Here is a 17681-nt window from a genome sequence, read left to right as displayed (position 1 = left end):
ATGGACTTCTGGGGTATTATTAACAAATTAAACAACGCAGAAGTAATATCCCAGGATTAGCAAACAAAGCTGGGAAGACCATGTCAAAAAGCTCTATTTCAAAATGGACGAATCTCTTTCTGAAAATTATTGTCGCTCTAATCCCACCACGAATTCAATCCATCTGAAAGGAGCAGTAGAAAACTCTACAAATAACCGAGATATAGGAAGGCTCAATGACCTGCCGATACAGTCTGACTCATTTTCCAGCGACAGAGTCAAAAGGTTTATTAACAAACTTAAAACAGAAGGGGCACCAGGACCCAACGGTCTTCCTAATGCAGTATTTAAATATAACGCTGATTTTTGGGCCCTCCAGCTGTCTGCCCTGTTTAACCAAGTTTTTGCCCGTAAGCAGCAGCCTCATCATGGAATGGTAATATCATCCACCCCATTTTCAAAAAGGGGGACTGAAGACTGCCACAGAACTATCGTCTAATATCCTTGATAGACGTGGAAGCCAAACTATACGCATCCTGCATTCTGGAGGAAATACAGGAATGGGTGGATAATAACAATCTAATCCCCAGTTATCAAACAGGTTTTCGAAAAGGGACAGGGACAACAACAAATCTCACAGCCCTAGCACTCCTGATAGAAAGAGCCAAAACGAAGAACAGCCGGTTATATGGCTGCTTTATCGACATCAGAGCCGCCTTTGACCGAGTAAGTAGGGGGAGACTTTGGGCAAAACTCAAGAAGTGGGGGCTGTCAACAAACCTTCTCAACTCTCTAATGCTCCTCTACACGGACACTTGGGCAAGGGTCAAACAAGGACAGGGCACAAGTCTCACGTCAAAAATTCCAACTGAAGACGGACTGAAACAGGGCTGTGTCCTGGCTCCTTGCTTATTTAATCTATACCTCGCCGATCTAGGGAAAAAACTTGGTCAAGTTGTAAGTCATGCTCCGAATCTCTGCAACACCCCAATGCCAATTATCCAGTTTGCAGATGACATTGTCCTTTTAAGCCAAACTCCAATCGGGCTGCAAAGGTTGATAAATGCTCTACAACTTTACTTAGACGAAGAACATCTGGAACTTAATAGAGACAAAACAAAAGTAATACGTCTGGTAGAGCGAAAATCAATTAAATATAATTGGACATGTAACCACCTTGCAATAGGGGAACACCCGCACTATCGGTATCTGGGGGTCACCATCGGCAAAGATAATTCAAAAAAACAACACTCTGCGGTGTTAAAAGCTAAGTCCCAGACGTTAATCTATGGATACAGGCGTCTCTTGCAAAAACTGGATGGTCCAAATTATATCCATCTTTTAAAAGTAATGGCCGCTCAGGTTTTACCCACATTATCGTATGGGCTGGTAACATGGCTTGGAGGGGAGATTGGTCTACTAAATACTCTACAAAACAAAATTTATAAAGAAGTATTCAAACTGCCTAAATGCTCCTCACCAGCGCAGGTGAGATTAGAATTCGGGCTTCAGAATCAAATCTTCAGGGCCAAGTCAACATTTGTTAAATTTTGCCACAAACTTCGTGCCGCCGACCCAGACACTCTAAATAATCTTTGTTGGCAAGCAATTAATACAGATCCCACTCAGCCCTGGGCCATTCACTTGGAGAAATGCCTTGTGGACTTTGATCTGCAAGTAACATGGAATAAAAAAGTTGATCAAGCCAGTTTCTGCAAAATAGTCAATTCTATTGCTAAAAGGAAGTCTGTTTTAACCCCATGGATGCTCAGCATATTCCCCTGCTATGCTGAGAATCCGTAAAGTGCATGTTACATGACGAGCTGGGCTCGTCATGAGCGTGCGAGGAGGCTACTTCATGACGAGCCCAGCTCGTCATGAGCGTGGAAGGGGTTAAAGACAAACAAACACTGTCCCATCGACGTCATGCCTGGTCAGTCATTTCTTCTTACTCACTCCAACAACCTCAGGCCTATTTGGCAACCCATTTTAGCCACTATTTAAAAAAATACCTTATCAACCTCCGTATGGGCCTTCACGAATCTAAGGATTTACTACCTTCCTGGAAACCCCAAGATGATTGCCCAAAATGTCGACTCTGCGGATATCATACTGAATCTCTAGTTCATTTGTTTTGTGTATGTCCATCCCTTATGGTATCTAGAAGACGCTTTATACAGGACATATTGAACAACCTGAAAATAAGAACATGTCGCCAGGCCGTTATTTTCTGGCTGGGAGGTTCATCTCCAATCCTGACCTGTCGGGGTCTCAAATTTATGATGGAAATTAGAAAGCAGCTACAGGCCTCCCAATGATCATTTTACATATTGCCTTTCCCCTACCTTCTTTGCTAGTGAACCCCTGCCCACTCTATAAATCCTTATCCTGTAAGAGGGGGCGGGTTTCGAGTAGAGCTCTAGTTTTAACTCTTTTTTAAACGGTTATCTTCTTGTTTTTAGGGCTCGGACTCCTTCCCCTGAAAGGGGAGGAGTTAGAGAACTAATGTTAAAGGAGAAAAAAAAAAAGAAGAAGAGGGCCTTGGAGAGAGAAATTCCAGACATTCCTTAGCGTTTTATGTCATGTGGCCAGTGATTCGTCTTCCTTGTGTTTTCTTTGTAATAGGCTTGAAGTGATAGGGTAAATGTAGTTTTGTTCCGCCATTTTGAGGCATATTTCGTGCGTGCTTGCGCAAAGAAGTACATAAATTGTAATTAGGAGCTGTCAGAGTGCCTCCGTTAGTGACTGCAGATGGCCGGGCGCGTTCACAATTCTGCAGCGCTCAGCGCGCAGCTTCCTTGTTTTGTTAGGCACGGTGAGATTAAGTGATTCACAGTCGTCTCTCCGGCTGCGGGTCCCACAGCCGACAGGAACGTTTTGCAGCACCTCCTCAGTCTGCAACGGGGTCTGCTCTCTCGGTGCAAGAGCCAGCGGTACCAGCAATTCCCCGCACGTCTTCCAGCAACGAAGCTCAGCACAGCCCCGCCTCCATGTTTTGCTCCGAGAACTCAGGGGGGGGGGGGGGGCGAAGGCGATTTTCTCCGGCAATCCAGCATATAGCCGCGATGTAACTAGCTGATCCTAACCCCGCTGCGTCCTGACTTTCATCAAAGGTCAGTTTCAGTTTTTAGAATTGCTTGCCACTTGTTTTATTGTATATCGTACTTCAGTACTGAGCTGCCTTAGGGTACGAGCACAAGGGTCATCCGGCTGCAAGTGAAACTTTGAGAAAGACGTTGAAGTGGCGTAACGAAGGCCCCCGCAGCTCCTGTGGTGCGGAGGGCCCTAGCTTCTGGTGGGGCCCCTCCGGCACTGTACACCATTGAGAGCCCCTGGCCTGAGAGTTCCTGGATGGGTCCGGAGGGTAGCGAGGCCCCCTCCATATACTTTGCAACGGGGGGAGTGCTCAAGTTTGGGTATGCCAGTTGTTACTTGGGGAAGGTGAGCGGTAACATTCATATTTCACGGGGGCTTTGTAGATCGTTGCACCAGAGCTTCTTAACACATTCCCTCACGTTCATTTGGATTCTAATGACATTACAAGGTGTTAGTGAGTAGGTCCTAAGAAATATATGCACTGTCTGTAATTTGTGCTCCAACGATGTAAGCATGAACAAGTTCCGCCTTTGAGCATTTAATTAATCAACAACTAACAGTGGAAATCAAAACATGTATTTATACATTAAGAGTGCTCAGTAAGATCATTACTCTATGAGAATTTTTTTTTTCATTAACTCATTTTCGTAGTTGCACTTCTAACTAAAGCAGCACTTTAAATTCGTACACAATAAGAATTTCGCTGCCACATCCCCTTTGTCAGTGTTTTTGTTTAAAACTTGCTCTTTGCTTAACCCATCTTGCCTTAAGTGAGATGAATTTGAATGCCCAATGTGAATAATGATTTAAAAGTGCAGCCCCAGGTCTGTGAGAGAATTAAAACGTTTAAATGGGGTTTGCATTTCCAATGACTGCCACTTCAAGTACTTGGATGGCAGTGCTTAATAATCACTGAAAGGCAGAGTGCTGTTGGGGGCAGAGTGCTGTTGGGGGCAGAGTGCTGTTGGGGGCAGAGTGCTGTTGGGGGCAGAGTGCTGTTGGGGGCAGAGTGTTGTTGAGGCCAGAGTGCTGTTGAGTGCTGTGTGCTGTGAGTGCTGTGTGCTGTGAGTGCTGTGTGCTGTGAGTGCAGAGTGCTGTGAGTGCAGAGTGCTGTTGAGTGCAGAGTGCTGTTGAGTGCAGAGTGCTGTTGAGTGCAGAGTGCTGTTGAGTGCAGAGTGCTGTTGAGTGCAGAGTGCTGTTGAGTGCAGAGTGCTGTTGAGTGCAGAGTGCTGTTGAGTGCAGAGTGCTGTTGAGTGCAGAGTGCTGTTGAGTGCAGAGTGCTGTTGAGTGCAGAGTGCTGTTGAGTGCAGAGTGCTGTTGAGTGCAGAGTGCTGTTGAGTGCAGAGTGCTGTTGAGTGCAGAGTGCTGTTGAGTGCAGAGTGCTGTTGAGTGCAGAGTGCTGTTGAGTGCAGAGTGCTGTTGAGTGCAGAGTGCTGTTGAGTGCAGAGTGCTGTTGAGTGCAGAGTGCTGTTGAGTGCAGAGTGCTGTTGAGTGCAGAATGCTGTTGAGTGCAGAGTGCTGTTGAGTGCAGAGTGCAGAATGCTGTTGAGGGCAGAGTGCTGTTGCGGACAGAGTGCTGTTGAGGGCAGAGTGCTGTTGAGGGCAGAGTGCTGTTGAGGGCAGTGCTGTGTGTTGTTGAGTGCTGTGTGCTGTTGAGGGCAGAGTGATGTGTGCTGTTGAGGGCAGAGTGCTGTGTGCTGTTGAGGGCAGAGTGCTGTGTGCTTTTGAGGGCAGAGTGCTGTGTGCTGTTGAGGGCAGAGTGCTGTTGAGTGCTGTTGAGGGCAGAGTGCTGTTGAGGGCAGAGTGCTGTTGAGGGCAGAGTGCTGTTGAGGGCAGAGTGCTGTTGAGGGCAGAGTGCTGTTGAGGGCAGAGTGCTGTTGAGGGCAGAGTGCTGTTGAGGGCAGAGTGCTGTTGAGTGCTGTGTGCTGCTGAGTGTGTGACTATGTGACAGTGTGTGACTATGCAGGGTGACATTGGGAGTGTGCGGGTGAGCAGTGTGTGAATGTTACGGGGCAGTGTGTGAGTGTGCAGAAAACACCACACACACATACACCACACACACATAATGCACACACAAACCACACACCTCAGTCTCTCAACACCACACACTTGTCAGCACTCAACACAACACACTCACCACCACACTCACTCCCCAGGCTCACCCCCACAGACTCACCAGCACACACTCACCAGCACACAGAAAACAACACACACAACAACACACCCCCAGCCGTCAATGAATGCTTTCACCATGCACAAACACCAACAGCCATCATCCATCTGTGCACGCTTTTACCAAGCACACACCCACCAGCCGTCAGTGCACCCTTCCACCAGGCACACACACCTCCAGCCAGCAGTGCACTTTTCCACCAAGCAATCGCAGTATGGTACACTTTACTTTTAAACATATTCATATAAAGCACAGCATGCCACCATTGGTAAAATTACAATTCAACTAACATACTTCCACTACACACCACATGCACACACTCCATAACACATGGCAAAAAGACATTGGCATTTACAATGCCATTAGCTCAAACTCAAATAAATCCGAGCCCGATTGCATTTCTAATGCTTGTTTATAATGTAACCTGCGTTGCAAACACTGGTTAATCTTACCTTTCTTATTGTAAGGATTTTTATTAATTCAACAATAAAAATATTTTGTATTGTATTGTATTGTAGGGAAGGATATTTAAAATTAGTTGTTGCACTCGAAGCCTTGTGTACCCCACCAGGTTTCCTTCTTTTAGATGCAGGCAGGCTTTTATATGGACTTTTAGATTAACTAGGTTGGTTAAAATCAGCATGTGGCATATCAATGATGTCCCTTTATCCACGCGGGCAAACGTTTGAGGAGGTAGATCTCAGGACAGGGGCGAGCGACCAGCAGCACCATCAATAGAGGAGAGAATCTCATCATCATGTTGCCTTAAAGGAACAACAAAGTCCAAAGATAATCTGTGCTCAGCCAATACGATCTCATCAGAAATAACCCCAACAGCTCTTGCCAGCATATTATCAATTGTTAATATTGGTTGTGGTGTAATGAAATAAACATGCAGGTGGAACTTAAGAGATTGCTGTGCCATTTCTTTTCTGCCTCCGATGTGGATGGCTGGAGTCATACCATATACACATACATACATACATACATACATACACATATACACATACATATCAGCTCCTAACTCCACCAAGCACTTGTAGAACTTTTCTTGGACAGGTGCACCCGCCCAGGAAGAATTATACAAGTGCTTGGTGGAGTTAAGAGCTGCTTTGTATAAGGACACTATTGAACCGCCGCAAGAGTGCATGGAGGCACGGAGGTCCCCATCGATGAAATTCGGAGATTATTCAAATCTCTGGGAAAGGTCATTGGACCAACCTGTGCGGGTAGCGATTTGCTGAGGAAAAGAAGCTTTGAGGTTGGAGCGCGGGGCGAAGGTAATTGATAATGAACTAATTAGTGGAGCTGTAGATTTAAGGAGGAGACACCCCATTCAAGGAAGAGGTGCATGAGATAACTTACCATTTTTTTTTTCGGAAAACTCTCATGGTCAAATACTGGAGTCTAGCTTTCTGCGTTGAATTATTTGTCAGTAACTATGCAGTTGCTGGATTACACACATGCAGCACTTTGTCTTCTTGATTTTTCAATGTTGTCTTTTAGATTATTGATTTATTTATGCTAGTCTCATCCTGGTTGTGCCTTTTTTATTTCTATAAAGAGGATCAAAAGATTGGGCAGTTTTGGCAATGAGAATTCTGGACTAGGTTAATACAATACTATTTAGATTGTAGGAACACGAACATTAATTGCATGAATAAAAGTAATTTTAAAAAGGGTGGAAATACCATAAGGCATCCTGGCACTGAATGCTCTATAATGAGGAAAGCTAAAGTTGGAAGAGCCAGGGTATGATTTTTCTTTCTCAAAAACATATGGTTAGGGATCAGTTTGATGGCAATAGGGAGCTTGTTCCCCAGTTTGTCAGTATGATGAGAGAATGATCTGCCTCCTTGAGTTTTGGGACAAATAACAGGGATATTCACTAAGGCTAGGAAATCGGAGCACAAGGAACGGGATGAAGATACAGCAAAAATCTTCACATTAAATAAGATCGATCCACTTTGCTAAGAGCCCATTGAACAATATAGAGGGCCTTGAACTGCATTTGTTTCTGTAGGGCCAACCAGCATAGGGTAAAAACGTCTATGGGCTCGCATGAAGGAATTTCAGCAATATTCTATCAGCAGCATTTTGGATGGTCTGAAGGCAGTGGATTAGATACTGGGGTAGACCCAGATACAGTGCATCAGCGTATGCTAATCAAAAGAAATTCAGAGCTTGGATAATAGTTTTCTAATAAGAGAAGGATGAGTACTCAGGATAAAGATGCTACTTTAGGAATGTGGGTTGGAAACTGATGTTAGAAACTGTGGATTACTCTGGGGCAAGAAGTGTGGCCACATATCTTGGTCTCTAAAAGCCCATCAATTTTCCGACCATTATATTTCTAACAGTATTATGCTTACTCAAGGACAAAAACAACACTTCCACATTTAATACAATCAAAGAAAGTACAATTCAGCAGTTGTTAAATTATACTGAACTTGGGCTTTCTCTTACAGCACTGTGGTGAAGTGAAAGTTCGTATATTACCGAGACCCTTGGAATAACCTTGTCTCAAAAACAGCAACCACACATTCTAAAGGATTCCCCTTGCTAGATTATTTAAACAATAAATACACTCACATTAAGTCACATCAATTAAATGTAGTACCACGAAAATTTGAGAAACACATAGATCATTCCATTATAGATTCATACAAAATACATCCCACCCTCATCTGTTGCCAAATAGGCTAGGGGTATCGACCACTGCATGGGTCTGGTGTGGGGGTGCTCCCAAAAAAAACAACATTTGGAGAGAATGGGCCAACTTTATAGGCATCACGCTAGAACCCTGCCCGCTACGGCCTTGGTCCATGAGTGGAGAACCACACTTCCATAGAGGAGAATTAGAGTGAATAAATGGGGATCAAGCCACTTGAGATCTCATTCCTAGTACCATACTGTAATAACTCTTGTATACTTTGTCATGGCGTAGCAACATATACTCCACGATGTGTAGTCATAATCCTGTACTATATGCTTTGTGTAGGTTACCAAATGTAGAAACCGTTTGCTTAAAGCGAAAATCAAATGTTTTACTACAACAAAAATGTCACCAAAAATTATTGCATAGCACAATGTATCAAATTAACAAAAATTACATAAGAAACAAATACACAACACAACATTAGGAAATGGGGGATATTTTTTTTTTAACTCCAATCGCTTTCTCAATGAGAAGGAAGATATACTCCTACTTATTGTGTCACTGTATGTAGCTGAATATGTTCAGTGACAGATTGAAATCGTCCATGGACTGTGGGTCATGTTTATGTGTTCCGTCAACAAGTAAATTACTTGACTCTTCCCAATCGAATATCTTCTACTTTATGTGACCACGTTCAATCTGTAGTTATCTTTTTGGTGAAACACCTTAGTCACTTGTGGGGGGAAAAAACAGCAAAGCAAAATAATTAATCTTGATATTCAAAACCAATTCGATTTTAATTCTGGGGTGGACTTGAATACAACTACCAACTAGGAAGAAATACCCTTCATTAAAAACATGCATCAGGACAAAGAATTTGACATTCATTAAATCAGTCGAACAAGCAGCAGGGTAGGAAAACCAACAGCCAAATGGCTAACAAGATGCTAACACATCAAATTGTAATTTAACCATCAGATATTTTTTCCACAAGTCACTGTATGAGTTTAGTATTAGTAACAAAACTTGTAGGCTGTGTTTAGATGTTCCCTCCTACTTCACTCAGTTCACATGCTTTCTCCAAGTTGTATCCTTAAGATGCTATATGGTTTGTAATGTTTAGCACATGTAAGCACACTAAGACAATATTCACAATAAAAAGGCATGTATGCATTATGTATCCCAACTGAGATCAAAATCCTGAACTCCAGAACCTCCATAAAAACGGAATGCTCTAGCCTTTTCGTTCAGCACTAACAGCAACCATAACTCATGGCACGGACAATCCAACCTTATCCATTCTACAATAGAACTTGTACAACAAATGCCAGAACTGTCCACGTCACAAAAAGAACCAAAGCAAGATTGAGACACATAACTACTGTGCTGCTCATCATACTGAAAAGATTATGCCACGGTAACTTTGATGGTTTTTTAAGTTACCAAATCTTAGAAAGCTTAATTTACAATCTCAAGCGCAATCCTCAGAGGAACAACACTCAGATCCATCTTTGGGATGATTCTGAGATATGAACTGCTTTGTGACATTTCTGAAGAAGTTATAAATGTTGAAGAGCAGTAGATGGAAAAATTCAAAGGGGAATCATACATGATGTGCTTGAGAGGATTCACATAGATCCTTGTTAGTACATAAAACAGAGCAGAATTAAATCTAAGAACATCAGATGGAAAGACAGGTTTTCTGTTCAAGAAATTGATTCAGTTATACCTCCATATGTCATAAAAAGGGCTGTGAAGCACATTAACTCCAAATCTGGGTGTCAAATGTGTTGATGGTTGAAAGGTTTCTTTTTTAGAATCAGTGAGAGGATTTACGTCCTTGACATGGATGTTTGCAAAACATGATAATGAGAAGTAATCATACTGCAAGTACAATTACATTGTATGGATAAAGGAAATACTGTCAGGCGCTGTGAGATTGCTAGTTACCTTGAGGTGGCAAAGCTTTATGTAACCAGCAAGATATAGCTGATTATCTGAGAGACAATATAAAGTCTTTGAACTGTGAATATTTCCTAGAAATGCATGTTTATAAGCAAATAAGAACGATTAATTTGAGTTAACTGCAGCAGTCTGATCAAGACGTAGATATTAGAGCAATGCACTCTAGATAGTTCTATTTCTATTCATAAGTGAGACATCTTGAATTGAAAGATCAAATTATTGATCGGAGTGACAAGTTATTGCAGATTTGTATATTTGAGCCCTGAAAAGGGATTATACGCAAAACACGTTGGCTGTTCTCAATTACTTTGTATGAAGAATCATGGCGGTCATAATTTTAGATGAAGAATCATGTCAAACATAGCATTCAGCTGTGACAAAAATATTTTTAATGAAATATTCACAGTGCAAGGACTTTATATTGTATCTCAGATTATCCATGTTCAATACATACATGACAATTGACCACGCTGGTCAAATCCTTTGGTATGAACATCATATCCTACGCTGACGACACTCAGTTCATCCTCTCCCAACCCTCAAACCCCACTAACACCAAAACCAATTTCCACAGGTGCATGACCAGCACAGCCAGTTGGATGCAAAACAAACACCTCAAACTCAACACCAACAAAACAGAGGTACTCATCTTCGGGAGCAACACCGCCTCATGGAACGATTCGTGGTGGCCAGTGAGACTGGGCCCCTCACCCACTCACACAGACCATGCTACAAACAAACAATGGCATCATACTCGACAACAAGCTTACCATGAAGAAGCAGATAAAAGCTGTCTCCTCAGCCTGCTTCCTCACCCTTTGCATGCTCAGGAGTATATTTGAATGGCTTTCCATCAACACCAGATGCACTGTCACCCAAGCCCTCATCACCAGCCACCGGGACTACAGAAACTCGCTTTACATGGGCATCCCCTCACACTACTATGACTGCAAACCATCCAAAATGCTGCTGCCAGGCTCACCCAGAACTACCGAAGAAGAGCCCACATCACCCCCCAACTCAGAGCACTCCACGTGCTCCCTGTCCAAAAACTATGGCTGTTCAAACTGCTGAACTATGCCTACAAGGCACTGCACAACAAAGGACCAGCCTACCTCAACAACTGACTGAACTTCCACAAACCTGGCAGATAACTACGCTCCGCCCCCCTCTCCCTGATGCCCCGCTTCACCAAAAGCGGAAGTGGTGGCAACGCCATCTCCTACCTGGCCGCCAAGACCTGGAATGGCCTCCCACGCCACCTTCGGACTACATCCACTGTACAGTAGTTCAGAGATGGCCTAAAAACCTGGCTGGTCACCTGACAACTCCCACCAGCAGCCCCCAGTGATAAGAATCAGTTAAACAGGTACGTTGTGGAACAAAGTACCACTTTATAATGAACAGTGGTCATCAAGTATGTTTCAAGTAATACAAAGTTGATCTCAAAGAAACATTCAGGAGTCTTGTATCAATACATCTTTCACAGGGAGAACTGATCACACAACTGCAAAAGAAATGTATGCCACATTTATTAAAAGTAAACAATCCCATAGTAATGACAGATATGACATATTAGGAGAAAAATCACCAAACTCCTCCTTACTTTAGTTTGTTGTTTTGTAAAGCACACACATTACTTTTACCATTTGTGTTCCATGACTGAACCAAAAAGATAGCCTATTGGCTTATGTGTGCGCAGTGTTTCTCTCTCAAGACTACCCACTCTGAGTATGTTACTTGAATTGTGGTCCTGCCAAAACGTTGCCAGAAGAGAGGCAATTTAGGTAGCTGTGGCATAGCAAAGTGGGAATCAATGTGACAAGACAAAGTATAAAAGTTACTTCCCAGGACATGTTCCTATTTAAGTAGATTTTCTAAATCCCCATTATGCAGTGTAACGATATAATAGTTACCAACAGATTTAGAAGCTGCAAAATTAACACATTATGAGTACTCATGGATGCAAGGAGTACATTTTGGCGCTATAATAAAATGAATACAAGAAGTGCTAGACGCTACACTTCCGGAGATATAAAAAATATAACATAATAAGCCACTGAAGAAACAGAAAAAGAAAGCCATCCCTGGAAACACCTTTTCCAGTCAATCATGTTACCTATACTGTCCCCTTCCACTTTTTCAAGACCAATATCAAAGTTCAACATCCTAATCTGCCCACAAATAACTTCAGGAGAGTGACAGGAGCATTACTGACATTTAAACAGCAACTGGTCTCCAATGTGTATCAGCATACAATAAAAAAGTTATAATACCAAAGTTCTCAATGCAAGCAATTTCAACTATCCAGAGGTTTATAGAATGTCCTAGAGCTCAAATAAAGACAGGGAGTGGATTATAATGCAAATTTATTTTGGTATATGTTATTAACAAGTCAGTAATTATAAAAAAAAATGTAACACTGTCACCAAAATAAAACATAATTGGAGGTCAAGTGCCAAACTCACTATTTTGCTACAAACAAGCCCAAAACATAGACAGTGTGGAACAATAATATACTTTTGCTACAAACATTAGTAAATGCCAAGCCCCAAACTTAAGAGGTAGCTTCAGCCCTTTCAGTATGAAGAGCACCACATTGTTGTGGTTAGAGTATGTAATCCTTTTTGTTGGATCATGCACTCATAAGTGTACTGATTTGTTCAGTGCTTTTTATAACTAAGCAGACTGAGGAGAATGAACACAAACAGTTGTTGTATGGAGGACATGCATTAATTATACACAAAGATTAAACACCTGGGTACACGGTTGGTCTAATGGATGGTCTTCAATTCAATACGTACAATTATGAAAATGTGTTTATTAAGATTATGTTGGTCAGACAATCCCAGACGACCCATGTGTAATAAGAACTCTTAAAAAATCCAAAGAGAATCAGGTGCTATGCATTTGATGTGCATGTTTTTTTTTTTTTTTTTTAAAAGACCAATTCTAGAGGCACTTTAAAATCCCCTTAATTAACACTATATTAATAGACTGTGAAACAAGGAGTGGCACATCAATGGTTTTGCACAGTTAATAAGATCGCTTGATCAAACTCTAATTAGTAATATAGATATGTTGGGTGATATCCAACAAATATTTTATAAACCTGGCATTAAGGATATGGGATTTTGGTATACATTTCTACATTGTCATGCTAACTCTTGTAAAAAGGTCTCAAGGAGACTTGAAACGTTCTACAAGAAAATATATTAGATATACCAACAAAGTGAATTTTTCCACACTAAGAGGTTGCAAATTCTATCTTTTTTTGTAAATGGATTTTGGAAACGTCAGTGATTTTGTAGCAAGTTGGCCTTTGCATCAATTCAATATGTCGAAGATGTCCAAAACAGAAAAAAGGGAACGGTTGGGTTGGCATGTGATTTGGACAAGTCATGCTTAAGTTATTGGAGCTAAATGTTTATAAAATCACAGTTAAAGGAAATTCAATTACAGCTAGACTCATTTGCCACTCAACCCCCCACCCTCAGTGAACCATGACCACCTGACCTTTGTTCAAATCCATCAAATCTCCCGAGCAATTACAGTAGTTCAATAGTGATAAAGGATGTAATATGTATAATTGTTCAGTTCAAGATCTGATGCAAAACTGTTGATTTGTCAAAGTCTTTCCAATCTAAGAAGTCAGTACTTAACCGATGGTATTCACATGGAATATTACCATTATGTCTAGGGCTTTTACTTATGTAATGCTGGTGCAAATTTTGTTAGTGACCTTTAAAACTGGTGAAGCAATTTTAATCCTTTGATATAACTTCATATCAAGATGACAAACAGTATTAATTTGTTCTAAAAGAACTTTATGTCTTAAATGTACCCCCCCCCCCCCCCCCCAAAAAAAAAAATAACTACTGGTATATACCTCTTGATAGTATTTTTACTTTAGGAGTGGTGTGGATCATCAGTAACCACCTCTTTTGGTTAACACTGCTATCTCTGTAGCAAGCTGAGGAGTTGGCATGCTAAGCAGGTTGCAAAGCTCTGCACCTTAGTTTCTGCTGCACTGACAAAAGATTTAGGCAGGGCCTGTGGGATTATTTGATTATACAGAAGCAACTTTTTTCACATAATTATGGATTTGCCACATAATCCATAATCTGCAGATTTTAACATAGCATTTTTTTGTTTTAATCTCAAACAGATCAAAAGTTACTAAAAAGTTGGTTCCGTGTATTCACTCACGGTGGAGGCCCTTAGCAAAGGTAAGCTGGTCATCTTTCAGTTGCTTATTTCTGTATTTGTTCAGTAAACTGGTATCAATTAGGTGAAATATCTGCCAGGCAGCGTTACCTTGTGTAAAAATTACAAAGTAATGAAGTATTACTATCAAATAATGTGCTGCAATAGATCCTATAGTTTGTCTTTTTTTAACCAAATAATCTTAGTCCTGCTGCAGAATTTGGTGCTCCCCTGCAGCATAATTCCAGTGGCCCTGGATATAGGGTACACACTGTAAACCAACAAACCACACGAGCCCTACAAGACGGATGCTGGTTTCCAGGTACTGACTGCCTTTTTGTGACAAGATACCAAGGATTCTGATCCTAAGAGTTCGAAGTGGGCAGCATCTCAGGGGCATGACATGTCTATACTACCTTAATTTGATAACAAAATAGTTAATCTACTTTATGTCAAAAGGCAACTATCTGTGGATGGTTAATTCAGACATATGAGATGCCTGAAGTGAAGGGGAGAGAATCTCTTGTACTGTGAAGCCAAGGGAGAGACAGCTGAATAAGAAAAAGTATTTCCCGTGAGAGTGTCTGCTGCCTGAAACAAATGTAAATGTGTATCTGGTTAATCTGTAAATGTAAAGGCTGCTTGGAAGCAGGTACTGGTTTGAATGGATGGAGTCACTTGAAGAGTCTTCTTTCTGGGTGGTATTATAAAGGTGTCCTGATGAGCTGAGACATGCATGCTTTTAAAGGACTGTTATAAACAATGTTTGTACTATGTACAATCTGCACATTACTCTGAGCTATATTTTGGAAGTACTTATTTCATCTTAAACCTAAATAGTTTTGGGCACCTTGTGACAGCTTATCTTATAATGTATGCATTGCAAGTTTAAATAATGACATACACATTTAAAGGTGCTTTCTGTCAGAGGCTGGGACTTTGTAAAACTAAAAACACACTAGTCAATATCCTCCACTGCACCAAGGATAATTCAATTCTATGGTTCTCTGGTTACACAAAGATATCTGCAGTGATTGCATTAACCAATAGAGCTTTGCAACGTAAATTGTGCTTCTCTCACTGACTAGTTTAACTTGCAATTATTTCTCCTCATTTAAGGAGGTGTTTTTTACTTGCACTTACTTGAAGGTGGAAGACCAACAAAAGTTACAAAATATGTTGTTCTTTTTAGCCATGCCTTTGATCCCACCCCCAAAGCTCACTCACCCCACACCCAATGGAGGCAGGATCACAGTTCCCGTACTTCTTTATGCACTTCGACCACTGTTGATACTTGTATATCCCCAACCCTTAAGGAGATGAATCTGTAGAGTTCCCTGGTAAGCCGCTGAAGCTGACCCTGCTATTTCAATATGTGTGGGACTCTGTGTGGGATGCTTTGGCGAGTTTGGCATATACCTCGCTTGTCTGACACCGCCTACAGAGAGCACTGGATTGTAAGGTTAAAACATTTGATGTGTGTAAATGAGTATGTATAAAAATGCTGTAGCTTTTTCGTAGATCTCTGAGAAAGGAGTTTGGCATGGGTCTGAGGCCAGTCCATGCTTCTACAAAGCACACCAAGTAATGAGTGTGCCCAGCCAACTTTCCTAGAACAACTACGGACGGTGAAGAGTTCAGGCACTCGTATTGGATGTGACTGTACCTAAGTAAGTCCAATATTAACACTGTTGCGTCTCAGAGCCCTGGTCATTCGCAGTTTGTCTCTTGGTTGTCCATGCACTATCAGTGGTGCTGGAACAATTTGCGGAGTGGGGGTGCTGCTATCAATGTTACATCACTGAACTCATAGGGATTGTGAAAAATCAAAGCATCACACAAAGTGTAAAAAATAAGCAATGGCTATTCAGCAGCAGAGTAGTAAGGAAGTGTAGTACATAGCTGATTGTGCATTTTGGAGCACACTGTTAAACATATATTACCAAAGCTTAGTGTAGTAGAACAGTCATGTACAGACAGAACACTCCATTGAAATAACGCCCAAATGTGTATATTTTACTGATAAAAACTGTATTGTGCATAAACGATAATGCATTAAAAATCAGGCTTCAGTGAATATTTGTCATTAGCACGAGTAAAGTGTCCTGGTTTGTTTTGATTCCAGGTTTGTTTTGATTTTATTAAAATCTTTGTTTTCATAGCCCTTTGGAATTACAAAAAAGTGCTTTTCTTCTGCTTACTACTAATATATTCTGAAATATCTGAACAGTTCATTTATAGGTATTTAAATGTTACTGAATGTTTGAAAACAAGTGACATCCCACAACCTTTCCTTTCCCACCAGCAAGATAAATACAAAATAAAGGCACCTTTATTGTTCATTTACCTTCGGACTCCAGCATGGTTATTTTGGCGGTGCTGCAGCACCCCCTTCAACCCTACTTCCTGCGCCTATGTTACATATTAGAGATCTGTATACAGAGGTTGATGGGTTCTGACTTTTCAGAGGGAGGAAGGTGTTATCCTCACTTCCTGCCAGAAGAGCTCCACAGGTGGCTGATCTGTCAACCCCTTTCTCTGGAGCAGCCATACTAGCAACATTGATATGTGGAAACCTGGCCAGGGGCCAGCCGGGGGTTAGAATGAAGCCCCCGAGGCTGAGAGGGAAACTGACAGCGGAGCAACTGTCAGATTCAGATCAACAACAACTCGAGAGGGAAATCAGGAGTCCTGCTTGGGACGGAGGTGTTGGGAAAGGGCGATGCATTTCGATCAGTATGTGGGTGTGTAAGAACGAGTACATACAGTATTGACGACCACCCTTGCCTCCTTTTCTAATAAAGCCTACTTAACAACACGATGACAGGCCCGCCTCTGAAACCGCATCCTACACTCACCGGGAAGGCCCGGATCCGCATCTTGGTGTCCTTCCGGCCCGTGCTCTTGCTGAGGTTTGACATGTCGGGGGCTCCCAAACCCCTCAGTGCGGGGGGAGCAGGGAGGGATTGTCCCTGGCCTCGGGGGCACCTGCCGACCCTGGCTTTCCACTCCCGGCTCGCAAGGTCCCCCCGTTCCCGCACTCAGTTGGATGGGCTGGGTGGGCTTCAGTGTCCTCCACCTCCTCCGCCCCCGCGATGGCGCCCGCTCATCCCCCTCTGTGCGCAGGCCACAAACAGCTACCGCACAGGAGTCTACGGGGGCCGACACAGGGACACAACCGTGATCTCGCGACACTTCACAACGACCTGTGAACCGACATTAAAGAAACAGACGAAGGACTGTGAGTCAGTGTAAAAGCCCGGCTTCCGCGCCTATGTCAGCCATCTTAGAATGGAGAAATGAAAGTTATTGAGGGCAGTACAAAGTTTAGGACTGCAAATTCACAGTATGTTTGTTTATAGAGATACGTGTATTTTTGTAATTTACTTCATATGTTGTAATTAATGTGCTTTTATTTTTTGCCTCATTCTTTATGTTTCCTATTGCTTTGATCCATGCGCTTGTGGAATGCGAGGATAAACGTATCTTTTTTTTAAAAAAAAGGAAGCTTTATTTAAAATGTAACTAATGTTGAACATTTGTCCAATTGTCTCTAAACAGAAACCACTGTGGCTCACACGCTTCAAGATGGTGCACGCAAGA

General features: G+C 42.1%; 1 protein-coding gene across 1 annotated transcript in view; it reads right to left on the bottom strand.

Moving 5' to 3' along the window:
- Positions 1 to 17304, bottom strand: part of CUL3 (cullin 3) — a 580651-nt gene extending 563347 nt beyond the window's left edge. Inside the window, exon 1 of the mRNA XM_078665956.1 lies at positions 16937 to 17304. Within this exon, the coding sequence (XP_078522082.1) occupies positions 16937 to 16999 (63 nt within the window). The 5' untranslated portion in view covers positions 17000 to 17304. The remainder of the gene's footprint in view (positions 1 to 16936) is intronic.
- Positions 17305 to 17681: the final 377 nt, after the last annotated feature.

This window comes from Lissotriton helveticus, chromosome 11 (genome assembly GCF_964261635.1).
Source record: "Lissotriton helveticus chromosome 11, aLisHel1.1, whole genome shotgun sequence".
Taxonomy (NCBI): Eukaryota; Metazoa; Chordata; class Amphibia; order Caudata; family Salamandridae; genus Lissotriton; species Lissotriton helveticus.
Note: the sequence above shows the minus strand (reverse complement) of the source record. Positions and strands in the feature narration are given on the sequence as shown.